General features: G+C 37.5%; 1 protein-coding gene across 13 annotated transcripts in view; it reads left to right on the plus strand.

The window, feature by feature from the left end:
- The window catches only part of CEP128 (centrosomal protein 128), a 418,511-nt gene that overhangs the window by 336,353 nt on the left and 59,079 nt on the right, over positions 1 to 23,079 (plus strand). For 11 of the 13 annotated variants that reach the window (XM_079128040.1, XM_079128046.1, XM_079128049.1 and 8 more), the window contains 2 exons: positions 7,595 to 7,644; positions 20,455 to 20,544. In XM_079128040.1, coding sequence (XP_078984166.1) covers positions 7,595 to 7,644; positions 20,455 to 20,544 — 140 coding nt within the window. The remainder of the gene's footprint in view (positions 1 to 7,594; positions 7,645 to 20,454; positions 20,545 to 23,079) is intronic. The other 2 variants (XM_079128052.1, XM_079128041.1) reach the window with 1 other exon arrangement.

The raw sequence follows: 23,079 nt of genomic DNA on the forward strand, positions 1-23,079 counted from the left end.
GAATTTATGAAGGTCTTAAAGGAGTTGCCTCTACTTCAGGCCAGGCAGTATTTACAGTGTGGTATACAGCAGGTATAAGCCACATAGTTACATTCTCTCTATGTGTGAATTGCCAAAGGAGATATACCTGGTATTTGACATTGAACTATACTCTATAACCAGATGCACTGAGCATCATATCATTATTCAATTTCTGAGATCTGTTTTACCCTTAGGTCATAAGAATTGAAGAAGTATGAAAAACTTTCATCTAAAAATTCAAATTCAGTTTTGATCTGGAGTAGACCCAGGAATATGGGAGATCTAAAGAAGACCAGATATGGTTTAGCAAAATTATCTGTACCTTCTGTAACGAAGAGATGATCAAAGAACAAGTCAGATACATAGCACTTCTATAAGCTCAAATATGCATACACAGTTGCACCCTATAAGTCTACAGTCAGAACCAGGGTCCAGGAAAAACCACCTTGTAACCTAAGGAATTTACATAAAAGCTAAAGTTTCCACTGGGAGAGTATAATTCAGACATGGTACATATAGAAAGAAGCAGAATTTTGTGCCTGAGTTTGAGCACATAAATCTTATTCTTAAAGTAGTATTTATAGTAAACTATGCACTTTGATTGTCTGTTTTGCTGTTTGTCACATGTAGTCCTTTTCACCAGGAAAGCCCTCTCACCAAGTTAGGACAGTGCCTTGTAATGAACACATTCTTTCTTTCTGTGTTCGTGTTGTTAATAGAAGTGACTAAAAATGGTTTACTAGTTGACTGGGTCAGAATTTTGATTCTATAACTTGATATTTCTTAATAACTAGTGCTAGGAATGAGGTAGAAGGGTATAGATTATTGTGCTGTTTTCTGTGCTGTAGCAGTGGGCAAGAGGTTTTAAATCTCTGACCTTGTCAAAATGGAAATTTTCACCCAAAGTGAATTAACATCAAATAGAAACACAAGTACCTGTATTTGGATGTTTTACCACATAACCCAAGACAGACAGTGGACTATAAACCTTTCATTTGCTGGACTACTTGAGCTCCATCTGTAGACCAATATGTTGTTTCAGCATCTGAGACAAACCACAAGGGGTAGCCATACTTTTTAAATGTTGTTCTTCATTTTAACCCGTGTGTTTTCTGTGTGGTAAGGCCTGATGAGAAAACTCTTAACTCATTGTGGTATATCCAAATCTGTACCAGTGGGTGGCAGTAGATATGGCAGAGTTTTAATGAATGCAGCTCCCTATCATAGATGGAGTCTAAAGGCAGTGTACTAGGACACCTTGTTTACTTGTTTTAAATTGCATCTCATTATTTTTCACGTTTTCCTGATTTTATAAGGCATATTTAAGTGTGACTTTAAAAATAATAAGAGTTAACATATATCAAAACCTTACTTTGGAGCAGACATTTATTTTAAGTATTGTTCATGTACAGTATCCCGTGATAGCCACTGGGAATTGGTTCCCACAGACACCAAAACCTGAGGATATTCAAGTCCCTTATATAAAGTGGTGCAGTATTTCCATATTACCTACCCATGTGCTTCAAATCATCCCTAGATTACATAATGCCCAATACAATGTTAAAGCTATGTAAGAGTTGTTATGTTGTATTGTGTAGGAGCAATAACAAGGGCAAAAGTCTGAAGTGTTCCATACAGACACATTTCTTAAAGAATATTTTCAATCAGCAATTGGTTGAATCCATGGATATGGGACCCATAATGCAAAGGGTTGACTCTGTTAATTTAAGGCCAAACATATTTGATTGTTTTTGAGATATTTGAGCTAATGTAGGGAGTCACCTTATTATACTTTTACTGTGTTTTCCTACACTAGTGTAATGAAACAGGAAGGCCATTTGCTGGACATTGTTATGTTAAGCTGAGAAACTTTTCAACCGTTACTCATTGAAAGAGATTTTTCATTATTGCTTTATTTTGTGAGTCATTCTGCGTGTTTGGTGATGAACATGCCTTGCTAAGTCAGCTGCCTTCTCCAGTGTCTGGGTCTTGCTTTCCATCAGAGTCACATCTTTTGATGCTATCTCTGAGTTGAGGAATTTTAATGTGGACAGCTAGTAGCTGTAGGCCTTCTCACAGGCCTGCCACTGTTATATAAGTGCCTTAAGGGAGTTTTATTTTAGACAATTAGAAAATGTATTAGCATTTATGGTAGAACTTGGAATACTGTATCATTTCAATACAAATCTTGAGAGGCAAAGGGGGGCAGTCATGGTTTTACAAAAAGAAAGTACTGGATTCCAATCCAGAGCAGAAGTCTTGTGCTTGGATTCATGCATGTCTGTTAACTAGCTGTGCAACATTAACAAAGGCATTAGATCTCTCAAAATTAATCATCATCCGTAATATGTGAGGTTGAATTAGATCAGTGGGGTTTGTTGTTGTTGTTGTCTTGGTGCTGGGGCTTGAACCCAGGGGTGTTTAACCACTGAGCCACTCTCTATCTTCTTGCCTCAGCCTCCTGAGCCACCGGGATTACAGGCATGCGCCACAATACCCGGCTAGATCATTGTTTTTTAATCAATATAATTTGGAGCTTTCTAGCTCTACCATGCTACCACAGGCTTAGGATAGAGGGAAGTTTGGCAGGCAGTCCTCAAAATCTCCATTTCTGCTCCAACTCCAGCTTCCTTTCAGCTTTTTAAATGATTTATTTATAATATTACTAGATGATATGTTTCACATAAAATGGAATGCTACTTTAAAAAAAAAATGAAAACCTGGAATTACATTACTTCTGTGTTCCCTTCTATCCTTAAAATGTCAATGGTTCCAATAACTAGATAACCCAGGAAGAAAAAGAAAAACTGACCATTTTCTTGGTCATGTAGCTAATGTCTTGAGCATCTGGAGTGTAATTGTGGGAGGCTAGTTTATCGTTTATGGCCCCTTAAGGATTTTAGTGTTCTATTTTATTTGTTTGATTTCATTATACCATGACTGCTCTCCACAAAGAGGAATGCACAGTTTAAAGAAGTAAATATTGAACTCTTTTGAGAATTTACATTATGTTATTTTTAGTAGTAAATGTCAGGACACAGTCTAATATTGAACAGGAGTACTGAATTACTAGGTGAGGTATGAGAGCCAGAAGCTAAATGCTTTTCTCTAAACCACTATCATTAATTCAACATGTTCTCCTGCCAGTCTACTCTGTCCAGGGCTTCAGTTCTAAATGTTGCCGTATCTCAAGCCTCTGCTTACTATAGCTTTCTGCCCATTATCAGCCAGCCTGATTGTAATAGGGATGAGATATTTTACAGTAAAGGTTAAAGGGAAAAAATAGTCATTTCTAAACTTGATCTTCAACATTCCTGTGAAGGGTCAAGTTGCTAGATGGGTGTGTTATTCAGATACTCCCAGACTTGATTCACCTTTTAAATACAAATAAATAAACAAATAAATAATATGCTTTCTTGACTATCAGAAACCAGAAACAACAAAAAGTGTCCAACCTCCTTAGGTAGCCAAACCACTGGTTGCAAATACTGCAGAGGAAAGGGTACAAAATTGTCTTAGCCAAAAATATGGTCAGGATATATTACCCTGAGTGTGCCACAGAAATGCAAAGTGGAGCAAAACAAAACAACTAGAGTCTCAGTTCTCATCTATGATGCTCTGCTGTGTAATATGGACTCTGCCCCCATCTCTATATGTCATTATTAGTATCAGCTCATTTAAAATGTTGGAGCCAATCCAAGGAGAATACATAGGACTACCTCCCTTTTCACCAAAAAGCTCTCATTGTCTAATGTTGATGGAAGCATATTTAGCCACAACAATTTGCATGGCAGTTGAATTGCTGTTTGTCTTAAACAGCAAACCAGAAAATAATGAAGGAAAACAGGAACATGCCAGTGGTGAGCCAGGGAGCAGAGCAGTCCTTCAGCATTTTCCATGCTGATCTTTTGTTCTCAAGTTTGTAAGAACAAACAAAAAGATTGCTCATTATAACAAGGGGCACTAATCATGCTCAGTTGTCACAGCATTATTTCCCTTCAGCTACCTAAAGGTCTCCTCTGCCTTCTGTTGCCTTGCATCTCTGCCATGGGATAGTGCTTCTCGGTGATGCCCAGAGGCCATATTTCATCAGCACAGGTTAAAAGCCCTAGTCATCAAGCCAAATGTATGTACTCAAACAGTGCACCTAACAAGGGAGCCAGTTGATGTAGGTGAAGGCAATTTGGGATCTAAGTTAAGTATCAAGGTAGGGAGGCAGTAGTTAGGGAGACATGGATGCCCTAGTTGTTGACACCAGAGAACTCCCAAAACAAGTCAGAGGAATACAAATGTGTGTGTGTGTTTTAAAATAAGTAATAGGAGGACAAGTGTATGATTAAATACTGACTGGTACAAGTGAGAACATGATATGTTAGGGGAAGAATGGAATAAAGCTCTAGATGTGGTCTTAGTACTAACTAGACAATCTCAGGTAAATCATTCACTTTTATTTACTATAGAATGAAATGTTTCAGTGTGGAACTGAAAGTTATTTCCAACACTAAATTATCCAGATTTCTGAACAGAGATGAAAAGGTTTAACACAACCACATATCCAGAAACTTTAAAAAGAAAACTTAATTCTAATTTAAGAAAAAAAAAAAAGGAAACAAGAAAATTTAAAAAAGAACTGATTACAAGTCCAGTTTAGTTGTCAGTGGTGGATCTAGTCTTCAACCAGCTCTTTCTTTTTTTCTTACCTCTTTCCTTCTTTGCCATTTTTATTGTTTAACAAGTTCCTTCAACATACTGAAATATACAGTCTTGGAAGTTCCAGGATAATAGATGCTCTTTCTTGCTAGCCTGGATTATGACCTACTTTCATGGCATGTCAGGTTAGTTAGGCACTTAACTGAAGGTTTCACAGGAATCACATGGAGAAGAGGAACAGAACATCCTCAAAGGGAAAGGTAGACTGAACATTTTTACATCTATATTTTATCAGATGACTGAGTTGTATTTGACTCTGTAAGAGATCCAGTACCTATTATTTATCCAGTACACTCTATCTAAGATGTTTGGTGTTTTCTCTTCTACCTTATCTCTGGAGGTACAAGATTCATTTTCTGTTGTGATCAATGGCCCCCATTATGCATCACTGCAGTTCCACTGCACCATTTAAACAATGCAATTTATCACCAAGAGCCCACCTCTGAGAACCTCCTCATATCCAAAAGTGCTAGAGTAAAGTGACCACATCCTCATAACAACAAAGTAGTGGTCATATAAATCACAAATATTGGGGAGAGTTGGACTAAAGACACAATTTATTGAAACCAATTGGTATAATCATCTGTTGTTTTAACCTCTCTCTTATTCATCCTTTCTTCATCTATTAATAATACCTCCACTTTGCATGTAGAAACTATCCTTTCTACTTACTCCAATCCTTTTGGAATTGTCAGTGAAAGTACTCTCTTTTTTTGCCCTACCTGAGCAGTAGGCAAGAGATCTAAGCTACACTCATTAGCTATTCTTGGAATTTCATTTCGAGTGGAGGTACACAAAGATTGGAGATATTCAGAATAAAATGACCATGTGTTTATAATACCTATGTCCTGGCCCACCCAGATTTGCTGTAGTTGTTACTCTCTTCAGAATGTGAATCATCTTTTCTCATATATTTAGTAGTTACTCCTGTGATTTTTTTAATGAATCCTAAATGCTTGTTGTTCATTAGCAGCTGGTTGCTATCAGTTAGCAAATTCCTACCAGACTATCCCCAAATTTTATTAAGCTCATGATTCTGTCAGTTGAGGTTGGCTCTGAACTTGGGTGGGGAGTTTGTCTGGCCTCAGCTGGGCTTCCATCTGAGTCATCTGTGGTCAGCTTCAGGTCAGCTGGGCAGTTCTACTTCTAGACATGTGTTGTATACCAACTGGGGTCACCTTCAGGGTGGTGTTCAGGGGAAGAGTCCTGGGTCAGACTTTTCTGGTCACCTAGCAGGTTGCTCTGGACTTGCTCCTATGGTAATGATGGGGTTTCTCTTGGAAAAGTGAAAATGCTTAAGCCCTCTGGAAACCTCAACACAGATTGGCACAGAATTGCGTCTGCCATATTCCGTTCACCAGATCAAGTCAGCAGGCCAGCCCAAATGCAAGAAGTAGATTAGTAGATGTGCATGACACCCTGATGGAAGCACCTGCAACATCTCAATGCAAGTAAGTAAAGTTGCAGGAAGAGCAGTGAGTGAGGACTGTTAACCATAGTCCTACATGCCAGGTTTGCTTCTACATCTGATCCTAAAGAATCCAATATGCCAATTCCCCAAAATGTCCCTTAAACGTTGTCATCCTCCTGTCATTATTGATTTAACTGAATATGGGAGTTTGGGGGAACCGTTCTTCTAAGGAATACAGAATAAAAACTACTTCTCTTCTGTAGCACATTGTGTCTTGTTGGGATTGCTTGCCTCTCCTCTGTACCCCTCTCAGCCAGACAGTCTCAAAAGACCAACACCATCAATTATACCATCTGCCAGACTTCCTGAAGTTTTCATGTATTGCCTGTCCACTTATGACATACATCTAAGTGACTTTGCCACCCGTTATATTACCACTTCTTTTTGCATCTTGTGTAGCACTTACTGAAAACATTTGCATTTGCATTTCTGGAATACATACTGAACTTCCTTAAGTTACATTTTCCTTTTATGCTATGCAGCCTTTTGGTAAACTTATATCGATCACAGAGGAAGGCAAATGCTAATACCAATGTGCACTGCTGTAGGTGTTTCTTGCCAGTTTTCTTCCAAGTTCTGACTCAGCCCAGCCTTCTTTAGGTTTGTGAGATCTAATAAGATCATAGCACAGGGTGGTATAGCTGCAGGCAGAAATTCTGCTTGCCAAATGTATTTTCCTTCAGAGCAAGTTCATAAATTAATGCAGGGCACTGAGACACTGTGGCTGTATGCATGCATTAATACAAGTCTCTCTTCAGTTGACTACCTTCTTTTCCAGCCACTAATTTCTCTGAGATGGTGCCAAACTCTTGGTCAGATATAGCTTCAATGCATCCCACCCTCTTGGTGTGAAATGATAATTAAATATCATTTAACAGTGGAGGTGGTGCTCTACTTCCATTAATAACACCCCATTATTCCAGGTAGTTGTAATTTGGTTATAAAAATTGACTCAGGGTGGAACTTGGCCTAGAAGCTTATTTTGAGAGCAAATGGTTTGTTTCTATTTTTTCTTTCAAATGAAAAAAAAAAGAAAAACCTTCCTTTTTTTAAAGGAAACTTTTAAGTTGCTTTTGAGTTGTATAAGCATTGGACCAAATGTCTAAAATATTGGGATGATTGTAATTGATTTGAGATCATTCTGTGGTATTTCATAAAGTTGGGACCTCGCAGGTCTTCTCAGCTAGCTTAGGTTTGGCAGAGTCTAGAGCTCTGCAGTATCTCATCAGTTGGCATCAGAGGGCATTTCTACATATTGCTTCTCACACCTCGACATCAAATTCTCTTCCCAGGCAGCAGTTTATACAAGCTACTGACTGAATTACATTCAATAATAAGAAGCAACCCATTTTTACATTGCATTTTCATGGGTATTTTACTTTCTTATTGTAGGTCTACTAGAAGAGACACAAAGAAAAGAGGAAGAAATGGAATCTCTGCAGGTAAATAAAATTATCAAATGGGGCGAGTACCCTTAGGATAAAAACATTTGTTTTTTGCTGTGTTATCCTTTATCATTGCATTCAGACTGCTACAGCAAATGGGTGACAAATACTACATCAAAAACCTGAAGTTGGACTTTGTTTCCTTTAATAGTCTTTGAAAGAACACTTATACAGTAAAGCAGAGAGCCAGCTCAGCCTCTGGTCTACTCTGCAAAGGAAAATATTTCTTGGTATAGTAGAGTGGGACTTCAGCATTAGGAAATGAAGGTAACATCCTTTCAGTCATTTCTCCAAAAACAAAGGTGATGAATGAGGATGAATTCATTGAGCTGACATTTTCAAGTGTAAGTCAGAAGTATTCTGACTCCATTTATGTTGCCTACCAATGACCAACTGGAAATGTTAACACATATATGAAATTTAAGATTTACCTTACATAGCCTTTCAATTTACCATGAGTTTGTGCACATTTCTTAAACTGGATTATGTTTGAAAGATACTGCTAGAATTTTAATTGATATGTCTATGGTATGAGCAATTGAGTTAACATCTCAAAGTCCTAACTCAGTTAACATCTGACAGAAGTTCTCTCTTCCCATTACAATGGACTTAGGTACAAATGGGTAACTCAACTGTCTATCTTTATTAGAGGAAACACAATCAGTTATACACACATGACAGAACCAATTCACTTAATGTCACATTGGAGATTAAGAACAGTAAATACTTTGGACGTTTAGAGTTCTTCATGGGCCTGGAGCTATAAGGCCAGACTGGGGAGAGTGATATAATGAGTTAGCTTGAGTGCATTGGGGTGAAGATGTTTGCTTCTGTTGAAAGAAGAATGGGTCAAATAAAGCTCAGAGATCATGGGAAATATTTTGTGATTGGAGAGTCTTCTGTTTGATGATATATCCATTAAGAGAAAAATGTGTAATTGATCTGAAAATGCTGAGGTATTGTAGTTCTATGTGTACAGTAAAAGTGGCATGTTAGTTATAGTTTTGAACAGATTAAAGTCTTAGTATCTTGCACTATATTCAGATATAAAAAGTTGTTGGGGGCTGTGCCATGTTGACGGCGCGGCACCTGATCACATCGGCAGTGAGGAGGTTAATTGACATAAGCACACTCAGGTGATTTATCGTCCACGCACACAATGTATGCACATGTGTTCTCAAGCACTCCTAATTGTGCCTGCTCGGACATCTAGCATCTTCCTAATCTTTGCGTAAGAGGCATGGCCCTGCTCTCCACCTCCTGGAGGTGATATAAGCGTAGGCGGAGCGAGACAGAAACACAGCAGCCAGTAGAAGAAGACACACACAGCAGCAGCCACCAGAAGAAAGGAAGCAGACACAGCAGCTAGTAGCACAGCAGCAGAAGACGCGCGGCAGCAGCTAGAGGGAAAAAACACAGCAGCTAGCAGAAAGTGGCGTAAGGCAGATCGCAGAGCGGAGAACTGAGACACATCACCAAAGCACCTTAGGTAGACGCACCCTTAGTTCACAGGATGCAGGACGCACCAGTAAGAAGCAGCAGAAAACTAAGAAGACATAGATATCTCTGAAAGAAAAGTCTTTTTCTCTCTCTCTCTCCTCTCAAAGCAAGTAAGCCTCATTTCCTCTATCCTCTATAAACAAACAAGTAAGAAAGCAGTGCACTAAAGAGGAAAATAGAAGTAGCTCAGTTTCCAGTCCACCACCCATAAGACCCGTGCAAGTTGTTGCTGCAAGCGGTGACAAATACCCATGGATTTTGTACCGCAAAGAGCCAGCGACAAAAAGTAAGAACATTAGTTGACCCACTGTGTGGCTAAAAAAGTGTATACTCACTTGCCAATTTCTGTGATATTAATATCAGCAATGCTTATTATAAAAAACAAAGCTCTATGTTCACTAAATATCTTCTAGTGAGAAGATAGTAAGGTCTTTTTGGCATGTGGCTATGTGTTGTGACTGCCACTGGACCCACAGTGCCACATATAAACATATTTATTGAGTACATATGTAGTCTTTTGAAATGGCCGCACAAATAATTTTAGGATTATTTCTCTCAGAATGCAATTGTTGGAATCAGTAATCTCATTAAATGCAATAGCCTATGTTGTTTCTCAAATGTTTATTAACTGTTGGCAGCATTTTCTACCAAAATGTCCACCCAGTGCACTAGAATGCACTGACCAACTAGCTGTGGACATTTATAGATGTCAAATATGCAATATGGTGCCCTACAGCAGAAGAGTTGAATGTTGACCCTGTTTAGCAATGACTGATGTCTGATACTATCATGCTATTAAGAATACAGAGAGCTGACACCTTTCAGAGCAGTGAGTTCAGAGGCACATCACAAAAAGTCTTTAATGCAAAAACCTAGAGGAGAATCCCTGGAAAAGTATGTATATCCCTGAACTTATATAGTCAAATTAAAATAACGTAGGTAATAGTTTGGAGAAGACTATTAAAATATGTCCTAAAATAACACAATAGTACTTTGAGGTGGGGGACAAAATAGTTTCCAAAAAAAATGTTAACAGTAAGCATTGAAGGTTAACAGCTTTTGAATTTTGAGTCCTGGCTCAGCTTCTGTTTCACTGGGTAACCTTGGGTAACTCAATTAACTTTGCTGTGCCTTATATTCTCAACTGTAATATAAAATCATAAAACTGTCTTCCAAAAGTGTTTAGTGTAGATCAGATTATCCCAGAAGGGAGAGCTAAATATTTAATGCCAATTTACAATGTTAGCAAATCTTCATGTATCCAAATTGGAGTCAATTTTATTTACTCATTATCATCTTATAATTATGTATAACAGACATTCTACATTTAATGTTATTCTCCTTAGGGGTAGGGGAATTTTATTTATCCCTAAACACTCCCAAGTTTCCTGTAAATAAATGGTTCTCTATGTACTCAGAGAGTGGATATTGATTGAGCACTAATGTCATCCATGGCAGCATACTAGGTGCTAGGGCTCCAAAGGTAAGCTGTGTATACTGGATTGTTTCTGGCCCTTTATACCAGAATTAGCAGAGAAGATTATTAAATGAGTGTTTATAATAAAATATTTGAAAAATAATATTGAGAGGCAATGTCTACCATTGGTACCAGAGGAACAATCGTTGTTTGTTGGAGGTGAAGGTAGGTTTGATGGACTTAAGGGCAGTAAAGTGTAATAAAAGATAGATGGGTTGAGCCAAGATGAATGACAATCCAAGGAAGCCAGTATTTAAATGATAGCTAAGAGTTATCTAGGCAAATTTGGGGTAAAAGTAAGAATAATTTTAGGCATGGGGAACCTTGGAAGGACTCTGGTAAAAGAGCACAGCTGCATAATTGAAGAACTAAAAGAAGTTCAGTATGGTGGAATGTGGCATTTGAATGAGGAGAGATCTGTAATGTAAGGTAAGGTGAGCAGAGGTCTAAAGAACTTCATAAAGGAGCTTAGGCTTTAGTATATGCAAAACCTATAAAGGGTTTCAAACATGAAAACAATATGATCAAATTTGCATTCTGATAGGTAAATGATGAGAAAATTGAAAATAATTGGAGGAAGTTAAGAATGAAATCAGGGAGACCAACTCAGCAGATACTTGTGAGAATCTCAGCAAGAGATCATGGTGCCCTGGACTGTGTGGCAGTGGACAGTGTAAAGAGGAGTGGTGGGTTCCTAATATATTTTAGGACAGAAGAAGCAGTGGAACTTTTGAGATTGAATGTAGGAAATAAAAAGGAAGAAATTAAAATGAGTCTCGAGTTTCTTAATTGGGCAATTTCTTAGATGGTCTGCTGGTCAATGAGAGGGATAAGTTGATTAATCTTGATATTTTGAAACTCTTGGGGTTCATCTGAGTCAGGAACTCAAGAGGGGTCTAAAGAAAACAGTTTGATGTCATCAGATCTGGCGTCCATAGCATTTGAATGATACTGCTAGTCATAGGAGCAACGAAAACTCTTGGGGGAAGTGTGTAGGACAAGAAAAAGGGAAAGCCTGGAGCGCAACCCTAGGAAATGCCACTTCATATAACAGACCAAGGACAAGAACCCACAAAGGAGCCAAAGACATAAAGAAAGTAACAAGAGAACACAGGTCATGAAGCTTAACAAAAGAGTATTGCAAGGGGAAAATATGCCCTAAAATGAAGAATATTTTTACATCTTTGGAAACAGCTTGCTATGGATTTTGGTTTCAAACCAAAACTTTACCAGCCAACAAATTATATTTCCTGTCAAACAATGAAGCAACCCTCACATCTTTCATTTTCTGAAATCTCCACTGTGTAGCACAGCGGCTACAATTTACTCAATACATTTCTGTGGATTGAACAAGCAGATGCCAACTTATTGGTCTCCTGTTTAGTTAGCACTTATTCCTCAATCTCCTTGAGGTTGACAATTAAAAAACAGTACCCGTCTGTGTCCTAGAGTTCATTTTTTTATTTAAAATTTTTTGGGGGAACAGAGGCAGGTAATGTCATTTTTGTTCTCTCTCTCTCTCTTGCTCTCCTTCCTTTCTCCTCCCTGCTCTGCTCTGCTCACTCCCTCTTTGAATGTAGTATTGAAACAAACATCCATAAGTAATTCTGCATGAGTGATAGAAGCAGAGGAAAAGGACAAGAAGGCAGGGAGGAGGGAGGAGGCTCAAGGAAGAGAATATGTTCAATCTTCCAAGGAACAGTAGAGGCAAATACATTTGACAGTGATTGTTACAATGCAGTTTGTAATTACCAGAATTCTTCATTGGAGCTTAACATTGTCTGGCTCATTTTTTGTGACATTCATTTGCGGTTACTTTGTGTGCTGCTCTTCTTAAAAACAAAGTATTGTGTCTTTGACTCTAAATGTGTGGTGCAGTATCGGAGTTCTATTTGCATATGGATTTGAGGTACACTGAAACAAACAAATCCCTTCTTTAATCCTCTTGAGATCAGCGGAAACATTTAAAATAGACACAAAAGGTAATCCATTTTTCCTCAATTTATTGAAATGTATTCAGTGACTTGACACCTTGCTTGTGATGACTGGTAGTGGTAGATGCTACTGCCGTTTTTTGTTTTCTTTTTAAAAAATATCAACCTATGTGGTTCACTTTCAGTAACTTGATTTTTCCTCATGTTGCTTTGTGAACCCCCAAATACAAAGCACACTAAAATAGTATCCTCCTTGATTTAGGAATGCTCCAAAGGTTTAATTGTGGAAGTGATCAAACAGAATATCTTAAACTCCCATATCCCTCCTCTTTGCTAACTTACAGTCCTGTCTTTTCTTTTTATTTGAAATGAGCTAAAATTAGATTTTAGAGCAGGGAATTTCCTTTCTTACTAGGTCATTGTAGGTTTTTCTGAAGCAGCTTCCATATCTATAAATTGGGAACAATAATAACATTGACTTCATAGGATTATCGAGAGGATCGTGATAAGAAACACGGAAACCTTGGTGCCTGGTGGGTCCTCAGTATATTTTACTTTCACCTACTGTGCAATAAACACTTTATTTGCACTTCCTGTGTGCCAGATACCAAGCTGCATGCTAGGATTATAGAAGTAAAAAAGGCAGACCCAGTCCTGGCCTGCATGGAGCACTGCCCACCTGTCCCTCCCTGCCTTCTTCCCTTCCTCCATCTGCTGCACCACCCCCTCTCTTCCTTACCCCCTCCATGGGCAACCATGAGCCTTTAATTCCTGTTTGTGGCAGATTATGCTGCAGGAAGTTTTATTTCTTTGAATACCTACTAAAATAATGAGAAAATGGAAAACACACAGTGTGGCAATAATGAGATTGATTATCGAGCTACTCATGAAAATCAGTCTCATTCGTTTTGGGAGAGAAGGGAAGCACTTTAGTTGGAGGACCTATAACCTAAATGTTGTCACAAGTATTTCTACACACATTCTTTGATATCATCAGAAGTTTCATTAAAATGAGCTAAATCATTTGGTTAATTTTTTACATTAGAGTTATGCTATTTTAACAAGGAAAACATTTTTTTTTTTCCTGAAACATCCCAGAAGCTGTGTCCTGAAGGATATTAAATGGCATTAGTGACATGCTGTTTTTCAGATGACCCATAATTACATTTAATTTCTCTATTAACCTTTTAAGACAGTTCTAAAAGTTTGGTTTTTACTATTTATTTTAGAACCGCTTTAGTGTTGGAGGGGAGGTGTTAGAGTTTGGTGTCGTCACTTCAAGTGGTGCTTAAGCAGAGCATTTAGGATGAGTGAAAGGAGAAGATAATCTTTACCCAACCATTACTTTATTTCAGTTACTTATCAAATTGCCTCTGGCAGCACAGTGTTTTAAGGAGAAAAAATGGAAATTAAATTCCTTGGGGTTTCTTTGGGGCAAACCTAATAAATATTGATCTAAGGGTATTATAATAGAGAATGCCAATGTGGAGTTGGCAGACACATTGTTATAGACAACCTGAGCAAGAAAAATCACAGAAGAGTAGAATTGACATGGGCAAGTAAATTGGCCGGACTGATGCTGACAAGATAGTACTTTAACATCTCATTGTACCAGGTAGGTGGCTCTTCCTCCTAGTAAACACCCATGGAAAACTGGGCTAGTGACAGGCCAACTGGACAATTTTCATGGTTTTTCCATCATTCATTTCTGCCAGAGTGTAGAATGCCTGTAACCTGTACTTTCAAGACACACAGTAGTTTGGGAATAGACATTGAGGGTAGGAATACAGGTGGGGGCCAGCTCAGAGCCCCTTCTGAATTACTTTAGAAGGGGAAGTGATGGTGAACAGATATGTCCTCCTCTCACACTGGATCTCCAGATGAATGGGAGCAATTTATTTTCCCAGAAATTCTCATTTCCTTGGGAGATACTAAAGTACGCTTTTACAAGTGTCAATTTGAATAAATTGATAAATTGGCATTAACCATTTAAGGTTTTATTAAACTAGAAGGTGATGCACTATCTTGCTTATCCCTAGGATGACTCAGAGCTAAAATGGAACTTCTATAATCCTAGAAACCAAAATATAATGCATACCTACTTATGCTTCCCAAGATGCATTCCTTAGAACTTAGACAAATAGTTGTATATCTCTGTTTGTTCTGAGGTATGATTTAAAAAAAAAAAATGTTCTAAGCAATGATGTTAGCAAAACTAAATATGGGTGGTTATGGGGGATGGAGGTATAAGCAACCCTTTGCTACCTTTAGGGGAAGGTGACTTAATGCCTCATTAAAGCCTCTGTTTTCTCAAAAGGTGAAGAGGCTTATCCAGCGTTAAATTTGGTATGAGATGGCAACAGAGATAAAGCATTAGCAGTCTGTCTTGGGGTCAAGCAGAGTCTCAGCCAATTAGATTTGCACAGTTCAATTGACTACATCAAGAGTCCTCAGGAGAACAGGGAACCAGACTCAGTAAAATGGATTCTACTTGAATTTTTAGTGATCGTTAAATTTTATCACCATGTTTTACCTGAAATTTGTAACTTAATTTTAATTCCAAATTTATGACAGAATAAAACTTGTAGAATGCCTTGAAAGACGTATTCTTGTGTCTGAATATAGGGAGGTTAATTGACTAGGCTGTTTTCTTTCGAGAATTAAAGAAATATAAAAACGTGCCTGGCTCTGTTTATCCAAGGGAATGAAAAGCGCAAGTCTTCAGGACTCAGCAGTCTCCTTGACTCAAGCTTCTAAAACAGCCTCTTAAAAAACAGACACCATTTGGAAACATTTTTAAAATGCCAAAGACAAAGCCTTTAAAAGCCCAAATTTTACTCTATGCAGAAAATTTACTAAAAGACTTGGAATTGAAAATGTGTTGGAATTGGATGTGTTTTAGAGATTTTATAAATTGCTCTCTCAAGAAGGAGATTATTTTATGCATCTTCATGCACCATCTCCTTGGTAGCTGACATCATGAAAGTCAGCCCTTAGAAAAACATCCCTCGATGAAACTGTCCAAAGTCCCAGCTCTGGGCTCCATGAGCTCTGAGGTGATGTAAATAGCTTTTTATGTTTTCTTGTGAAAAACAAACAAAAAAAAAAATTTTTGGTACATTATGGTGTTTCGTGGTGTTAACATTGTCCAGGAATTTCTACCAATACCCAAGAGTTAGCAGTCACTTTACAATTTGGGGCAAATTCATTTGAATTGTGGAATTTAAGTGAACACTTCAGGATGATTCTCCATAATACATTACTGCTTATGCTTCTGATACTATGTCCCTAGATAGGCCTCAAATTTTGTGTAAATAACCATGTTAATCCATTTTGTCCTCCACCTCTTGATAATAGTAACAATTGTGAAAAGCAATATCCTATGTAATGACTGTACTATGGAGCAAATTTGGAAGCAAACACTCAGCAATAATATTTTTCTGGTGGAAACAAATTTCCATTGACTTAAAAAACAAATCTCTGAGTTTCTAAGTATTAATGGAAACAAATTGTATTTCTTACTTCTTGAACTTCCCCTGCCTCTCAATTTCTGGCTGATTTTCCAGAATATAAAGAACTACTGCAGAGAATTTCCTCAGCCTGGGATCTTAAAAACTTGCCAATATTATGTTTAAATGTACTAACAAATACTTATTCAGCACTTGTTACCTCCTGTCAAGATTGTGCTAAATCAACCCCAGAGGGTGATGATCTGTGCATCCAAACAAAAGGGGGGAAAATCACCTGTGAAGTGTTAGTGTGTGATATTAATCACTACAGAGCAATTCTTTGAGCTGTACACTGTTCTAAGCCTTGCTCAGCCTGACATGTCAGGGATAGGACTTATATTCCAATCCCTTGGTTTCCACGCCACTGTACTAATATGACTTAAGAGTTGGAGATCATAATTTCTGCACCATTCCCTTGCCCATGCTTTGTTTAGGTTCTTAGTTTTGTTTTGTTTTGTTTTCTTTCTTCAATTTTTTTTTTTATCAGAATTAAGAATTTAATGTGGTAAAACAGGGACATTCTACTCCTTCAACACAAAAGACTTAAAAAACTATGTAATTTATAGAGTACATTAAGTGAGTCAGAGATACTGGGAAGTTAAGATCAGTGAAGCTTCTTTCTGCCTTTGTTTAACTTTAAAACTACCTTTAAACCATTAGACTCCAAGTTCACATATACGACAACTGGAACAGTGTCAGATATATATACTAGGCTATTAGCATGTGAGGAAGTTTTAATTTCTTGTGCAAGAATATGAACAATCCAGTAACCTTGAACACTGCTAGGAAGGAGAAGGGATCATTTTTCTTTTTCCATTCTGCACCTTTTCTTTTTGCTTATTCATCATGTTTTAAATAAACAGACTGAAGAAAGTTGTTATTAAAGCCTTCCTCAGGCTTCTTCAATTTCAGTTTTAAACCAAGTTCAAAATATTCTGGCAAAAATTAAAGGCAACATTATAAGGTTTCCATAAATTTTAAATTGTGTAAAAAGTGATAAAACTAAAATGAACTGAAAAAATGACTTAAAAAAGCATTTCCATTTATATCTTAGTCTCTTTATAATAATCAGTTATTAATTATTTTTAAAATGAATTCTAAAGCGCCCTCCTTTTCAAGAATTCCTTACAAGTACTATTCTAGGTTTGATTTGTTAGAATTTTAGTGTTTACTGTTAAGTGTGAATTCTTATTAGCATGTTAGTAAATAACATGTAATGTCTGTTATATTTCTGTATTTGCTCATATAAAGTGAAATAGAAAATGTTACTTACAAGAGACCATGCCTTTTACGGTATTCTGATTTTAGTTGAAGTTTCTGCAAATGAGTTGGAGGAACCAGGCCCTATGTAGGCTCATTGGCTAATATAAACCCCTGCAGTCCATATCCAAAAGAATTGGAGGGCCAGCACAATGCAGTTGCCATCTAGCTGCACAATGTCACAACTAATTAAGTGTAGACCTTTGCTTTTATTTATCTTTATTCTGCTGTTCCCAAGTGGTGTTGACTACTCAGCTGGCCTGATGTAAGAAAGAGTTGCAACTTCCTTCTGAAAGGCATGTTGCCAGTAGCCTTGCCCAGGGATCCTGTCTGAATTCAGCCACCCATCTGCATAAGAAATAGACAAAAAGGGAAAAGAAACTTTATCCATTTTGATCAAATTGGGAGGAGCAACTAGATTGCTTTTCTCCTGTCCCACACAATCAGTTACAACTTATAGAAACCAAAGTCAGGTTATATACATATTTAGATTTAGTTGGCCTGAAAGGGGTGCAAAAGGGGACGCAAGACAGGAGGTGTAGATATGTAGCTTTAGTTGATCCGTGCCAGATAGGCCTGGGCAGCGAGCATCAGGCATCTACACTCCCAGCTTCCTTGGTGCCATCGAGGTCGGGTGTTGCAACCCTTTAGCTTCCTTTCTCTGCAGGAGGAAATTTTTTCCAGTCCAGAGGAGAGGACTCCAAATTCAGTCTGTTTCAGGCATGTGGCAAAAATATGATCCCCTTTGGCTGTGTCTCCCATGGAGATGGGCTGCATTCTCTCTTGAATGTGTATCTACTTTCCTAAATACATCTGTATCTCTGGAGAGAGATATACACGTGTATACACACACATACATTTATACACACACATATATAATCCCTTCATATGTAGTGAAATAAATAAATTTGTACAAACAAGTTTTTATTAAAACATTAATTTTTATTGTGATATAGTATGTTTTTTTACACCTGTTATCTGTTTAAAACGAGGTTCTGGAGTGCTATTTTTGCCTATTTAATTTTAAGAAAGCAGTCCCAGAACAGTTTTCCAGTGCATCACTTAACCTGTACCATGCAAAAACACAAAATAGTCTTGATGGTAATAAAAGAGTATTTACTGTCTGTTGCCCATAAAACTGCACTGTCAGCATATGGTATTTCCATTAGCTCCATTTTTTTCAGAGCTATTAAAGGGGGATCTGGACTTGGAGTACAGTCCAAACTGCACCATTTATTTAATCATGTTGTCAACTTCGGCATTAATGTTTTTGAGTCTGTTTCTCTGACTTTAGATGAATGAGATGAGTAATATCCTCCTATAGGCATTTTTTGAGTATTAAAAGTTGGGGTGTTTAAATTAACCAATAAAATTTTTGGCACTTAAGCTTTGAATAAACAGTGTTGATATTTATGATATTGGTGCCTTAGAGATGTTTTCTTCAATAACCACAATGCACAGCCTAGTGCTGCTTCTGTCCTTGAATCCCTGTGCTAGAACTTCAGCATTTCTACCCCTCTCTCTGTAATACTTTTCCCTAGCTCATTCAATGGTTTGCTCTTTTCTGTTCTTGAGATTTAAACTCTAAGGCTGACTCTTCATGGGAACTTAACCTTAAACTCAATCTGTTTAGAGTAAACCTCCACCCTCACCCCCAGTTATTCCCTGTGTGTCTGCTTTATGTATTTCTTTGTCAGATCTTTTGGAATATAAGATCCACAAAGACAGAAAGATCTTTATCTTCCTTATGGACCTGATGTGTTGTACAGTAAATATAAATGAACAGATAAATTAAGTGCATAAGTGAGTGGAAGGGAGGGAGGGAGAAAGAAAGGAAGCAAGAAGGAAGTAGGGAAAGACGTCAGAAGAAAAGGAATAAGATTGATAAAGGGAATAAAGGACAAAAAGAAGATAAATGGCCTAAGGAGTGGGTTTCTTTCTAGGCATATGTTTTTATGCACATGCAATTTAAGTTTTGTTTTAAAGTTGGGTGAAGCTTGTATGGTTCCTGATCCCTCTTTTGGACCCTGGTAGGTGTGTTTCACTTCATCCTCTCTTTCCAGAAGCCTATAGCATTTTCTACAGGGTGACCTCTCCAAGGTAGGAGGAAAGGAATTCTTATAGGATACCAACACCTTAGAATAGGAGCTACCATACTTCCTGTAGAGGGCAGATGCCACATGAATTCAGTTTTACTTTTCTGATGTTCTCTTACAACAAATTACCTCTGCATTAGAGTGTAAAATCAGCTACAGACAATACTTAAGTGAATGACCAGACTGTGCCAATAAAGCTTTACTTATGGACGCTGAAATTTGGATTTCATACAATTTTCACATCATGAAATACTATACTTACCTTGATTTTTTTTTTTTCAACTAAATGAAAATATAAAGACCATTTTAGCTCATGGTCCTATAAAAACAGGTGGCTGGCTGGATTTGGCCCACTTTGCTGACTCCTAAACTAGTTTAATGGTAATCTATTTTTAAAACGTTTGCCTTTTAAAAGAATTGGCATGGGTGAGTCCAAGAATAAATTTTTGAGTTCTTCTACAAAGAATAAATTTCTTCTGTTAGAATTTAGAATGATTTGGCAGGTGGAAGGAAAGTATAAATACTAAGTAATCAGACCCTCCTGAACTCCCACACTGACACTGCACCAGAGTTCCATTGTCTGCAAGTAGAGTTGTGAGTGTCAAGTAGTTTCCATTAATGGCTTCAAGTGCCCAGGTACATCTCTTAACAAGCTGCCATCTCATATCCTTCATTGCCTATATTTTAGAATTTAGGATTAGTTCTTCCAGGATGATTTTGTGTAAACAAGACAATCTAGGTCACTTAACTAAATCACTACTCTTTATTTATAATCCTAAAGAATAAGATGCTCTAAATTTCAAATGAGGATTTCTCTAAAATTTGTGATTTTAAGTTGGGTAAGAAATTATTTGGGAAACCATTTTAAAATCATACCATTTTCTCTAAATACAGAAATTTAAAATTTAGTTTGAAATGGTTATAGTCTTATTAGTGTTATTTTTATAGTTATTACTATTTTGAGTGCTTCCAGTTACTTTAGGATGATAAAGCTTTCCAACTCTTTCATAACTCACATCTCTCTTAAACAGCCGAAGCTACTGTTTAAACTTCTACCTTGGGAAGACGGTAGTCAAACCACAGTGAAAAATCAGAATGAAGCTCAATTTGAAGAAAAAGCAGTTAAGTATTTCATAGGTAGAAATGTTTAGGATATTTGGAACTGAATAGTCAAAAAATATCTGCCCTATTTTAGGGCTTACAGGATAAACCAGTCTTCAGGTGTGTGTCCCTGAAGAACATCTAAACAGAGAGTTATGGGGTTGTTTTTTCCCTCAGTTTTCTTAGATAGGAAAAAAAAAGGTTTCCGTTGATGATCAAAGGGCAGGTAATCTGAGGCTAATTCTTAGTCCTTTAACTGCCTTTCCTTTCTCACCTGGGCATGTTTACTAACAAGTGAGATGAATGATATAGTTTTAACATAAGTCAAACTGAATGTGGAAGCAAAATGCAGCCTAACTGAGGTCAGCCAAATATGGTACGTTAAAATTTGCTGCTCAGGACTCGATTATCTTTTTTAGTAGCTCTTCTAGCATAGAACACTGTAGGTAACTGTACATCAAAACATAGAAAGATGGTAGTGAAAACTGTTGATTAAATAACTCTGCACGTAAATTAGGATGTGGATGGTTGGAATGGCGCAAAGGTAAGCAAGAAATTCCCAGGTGGGCTGTTTCCTTCTACCATATAATGACTGAGTAATTCAGTATTCAGGAGACAGGAACTTGGGCTGAAAGATTGTTTGGTAATATGGGTTTTCTTGGGACCATTCTTCACCAAGAAGCCCAGGAGGTTATTTTCCCTTGAGAGAAACAAAGATGTCAGCCTGAGGGAATCTGATTAGACCAGCTCTGTTTGGTCACAGTAAGATACACACCCCTTTATATACCTGAAGATGAAAGCAAACCCTATAGTTTGCCACAAGGTCTACATGACATAAGCCTGCCCATAAATTATGCCATAATCACCATTGCAATATGATTTGCATAGGAGCTCAGAACATATTTCACTGATATGTGACTAACCTCACAACTGGAGACATATACTTTATTTTTTACAATATAAATCCTTGAAAAAAACAATTGGTTTCTAGTTGCTGGCTTTCTTCCCCTACTATTCAACTCTGTTCCCACATGTCTTTTGGGGAACAGTCAATCTCAGAAATTGCATTGGTTGTCATTTGCATTACCCCTAACCACCATCAGAGTCTTTATTTTATCTGCAAATAAGTTTTAGTTGTTCTCCAGTCCACATGTCACTCACTGAACAAATGCCTTTGTTGCCTGCTACAGTTTCACTGTAGAATTGGGCAGTCACAGGAGTAAAGTAATTCTGTGTCATTTGCCCTTCATTTTGTTGAGAATCATATTCTGCAGGCACACACCTACGTACCATGTCACATAGAAGGAAGAATCTTGAAATGGTTCTCAATTGCAAAAGAAAAAATATTTTCAACACTTTGTGTACAAAGACTTTAAACCAAACCCTTTCCTCTCCTCTCAGGCTGTATTTTCCACTGAAATGTGTTAGGCCAAGCAACAGAACCCCATTTTCATACCTTTTTCTTCATCTTGCTCTTTTCACCTCACAAACCCATGCACATATCCCACTTCTGAATTTCTCTTAAAAGTAGATACAGAGTTGTATTCTCCTTCAGTTAAGAACGTTGTCTTGAGCCTTTCCTGAACAGTGTCAGACTGCAGTATGATGGTCAGCAGTGTCCTCATAACGAGCGAAACACAAACCAAAATGCCAACCCAAGAACACAGCAGAAGAGCTGCCCTCACTTCTCTGTGGCAATAGGAATGCCTGAGAGAATATGTTGGAAAAGTGGATAACACCCTTTGTTTTTAAATCCTGTGATTGTTTCTGCTTCTGGTTCTCAAGAATTTGCCACATCCAGAGTGAAAGTCAGGTAGCAAGGAATATTATTGGATACTTTGTCTAGGCTAGGATCTAACACATCCCTTTAAACTGGCGTTTCTTGACAAATCAAGATGCTGAGAGTTTTATTGATTACTTTTTAGACTAAATCTTGGTGACTTCCCGTAGTCCCCCCACCCCAATATTTCTAGTTTATTTTGGACACTGGAGTAGATTATTTGAAAAAAAGCACATAAGCAGCTAGTAAAAGAGTTAGCAAAAATTGACTGCAGCTCTCCATATGGCTAAATTGAACATAGGGTTGGAAAATAAGTATAAACTTCCTTCCTGAAGCTTTCCCAAGTCTACAGAAACTTTTTCTGACTATTAATTGGTGGCGTGTAATTTCATTGTAAAGATTTTCAATGCATTTGGCATATTCTGAATCAACTTATGCTCTATTTTAAAGCTTTTTTGATGTTGCTATATTGAGATGGCAATTTTAATCTATTTTAAATTATTTTAAATCACTAGATAAAATGCTTATTCTTTTGGTGATGGTCAGTAAAGGCCTTTTCCTAGCCTTTCTTTTTACTGTCTTGGAGTTTAAGAAATTATTTCTGCTTCTTTTTAATCATGAAAAAAATTGACAAAATGCTAAATGTAATGGATTGCTATGGGGAAAAGCCTAGAAGGAAAACTGTACCTACTATTTGCATTGCATTCTGCAGCAACAGCAGATAAACTTGTGAGTATTGACTCCGCAGAGTTGACACTGACAGGAAGAGCACTGT

Source organism: Sciurus vulgaris (genome assembly GCF_902686455.1).
Source record: "Sciurus vulgaris genome assembly, chromosome: 2".
Classification (NCBI taxonomy): Eukaryota; Metazoa; Chordata; class Mammalia; order Rodentia; family Sciuridae; genus Sciurus; species Sciurus vulgaris.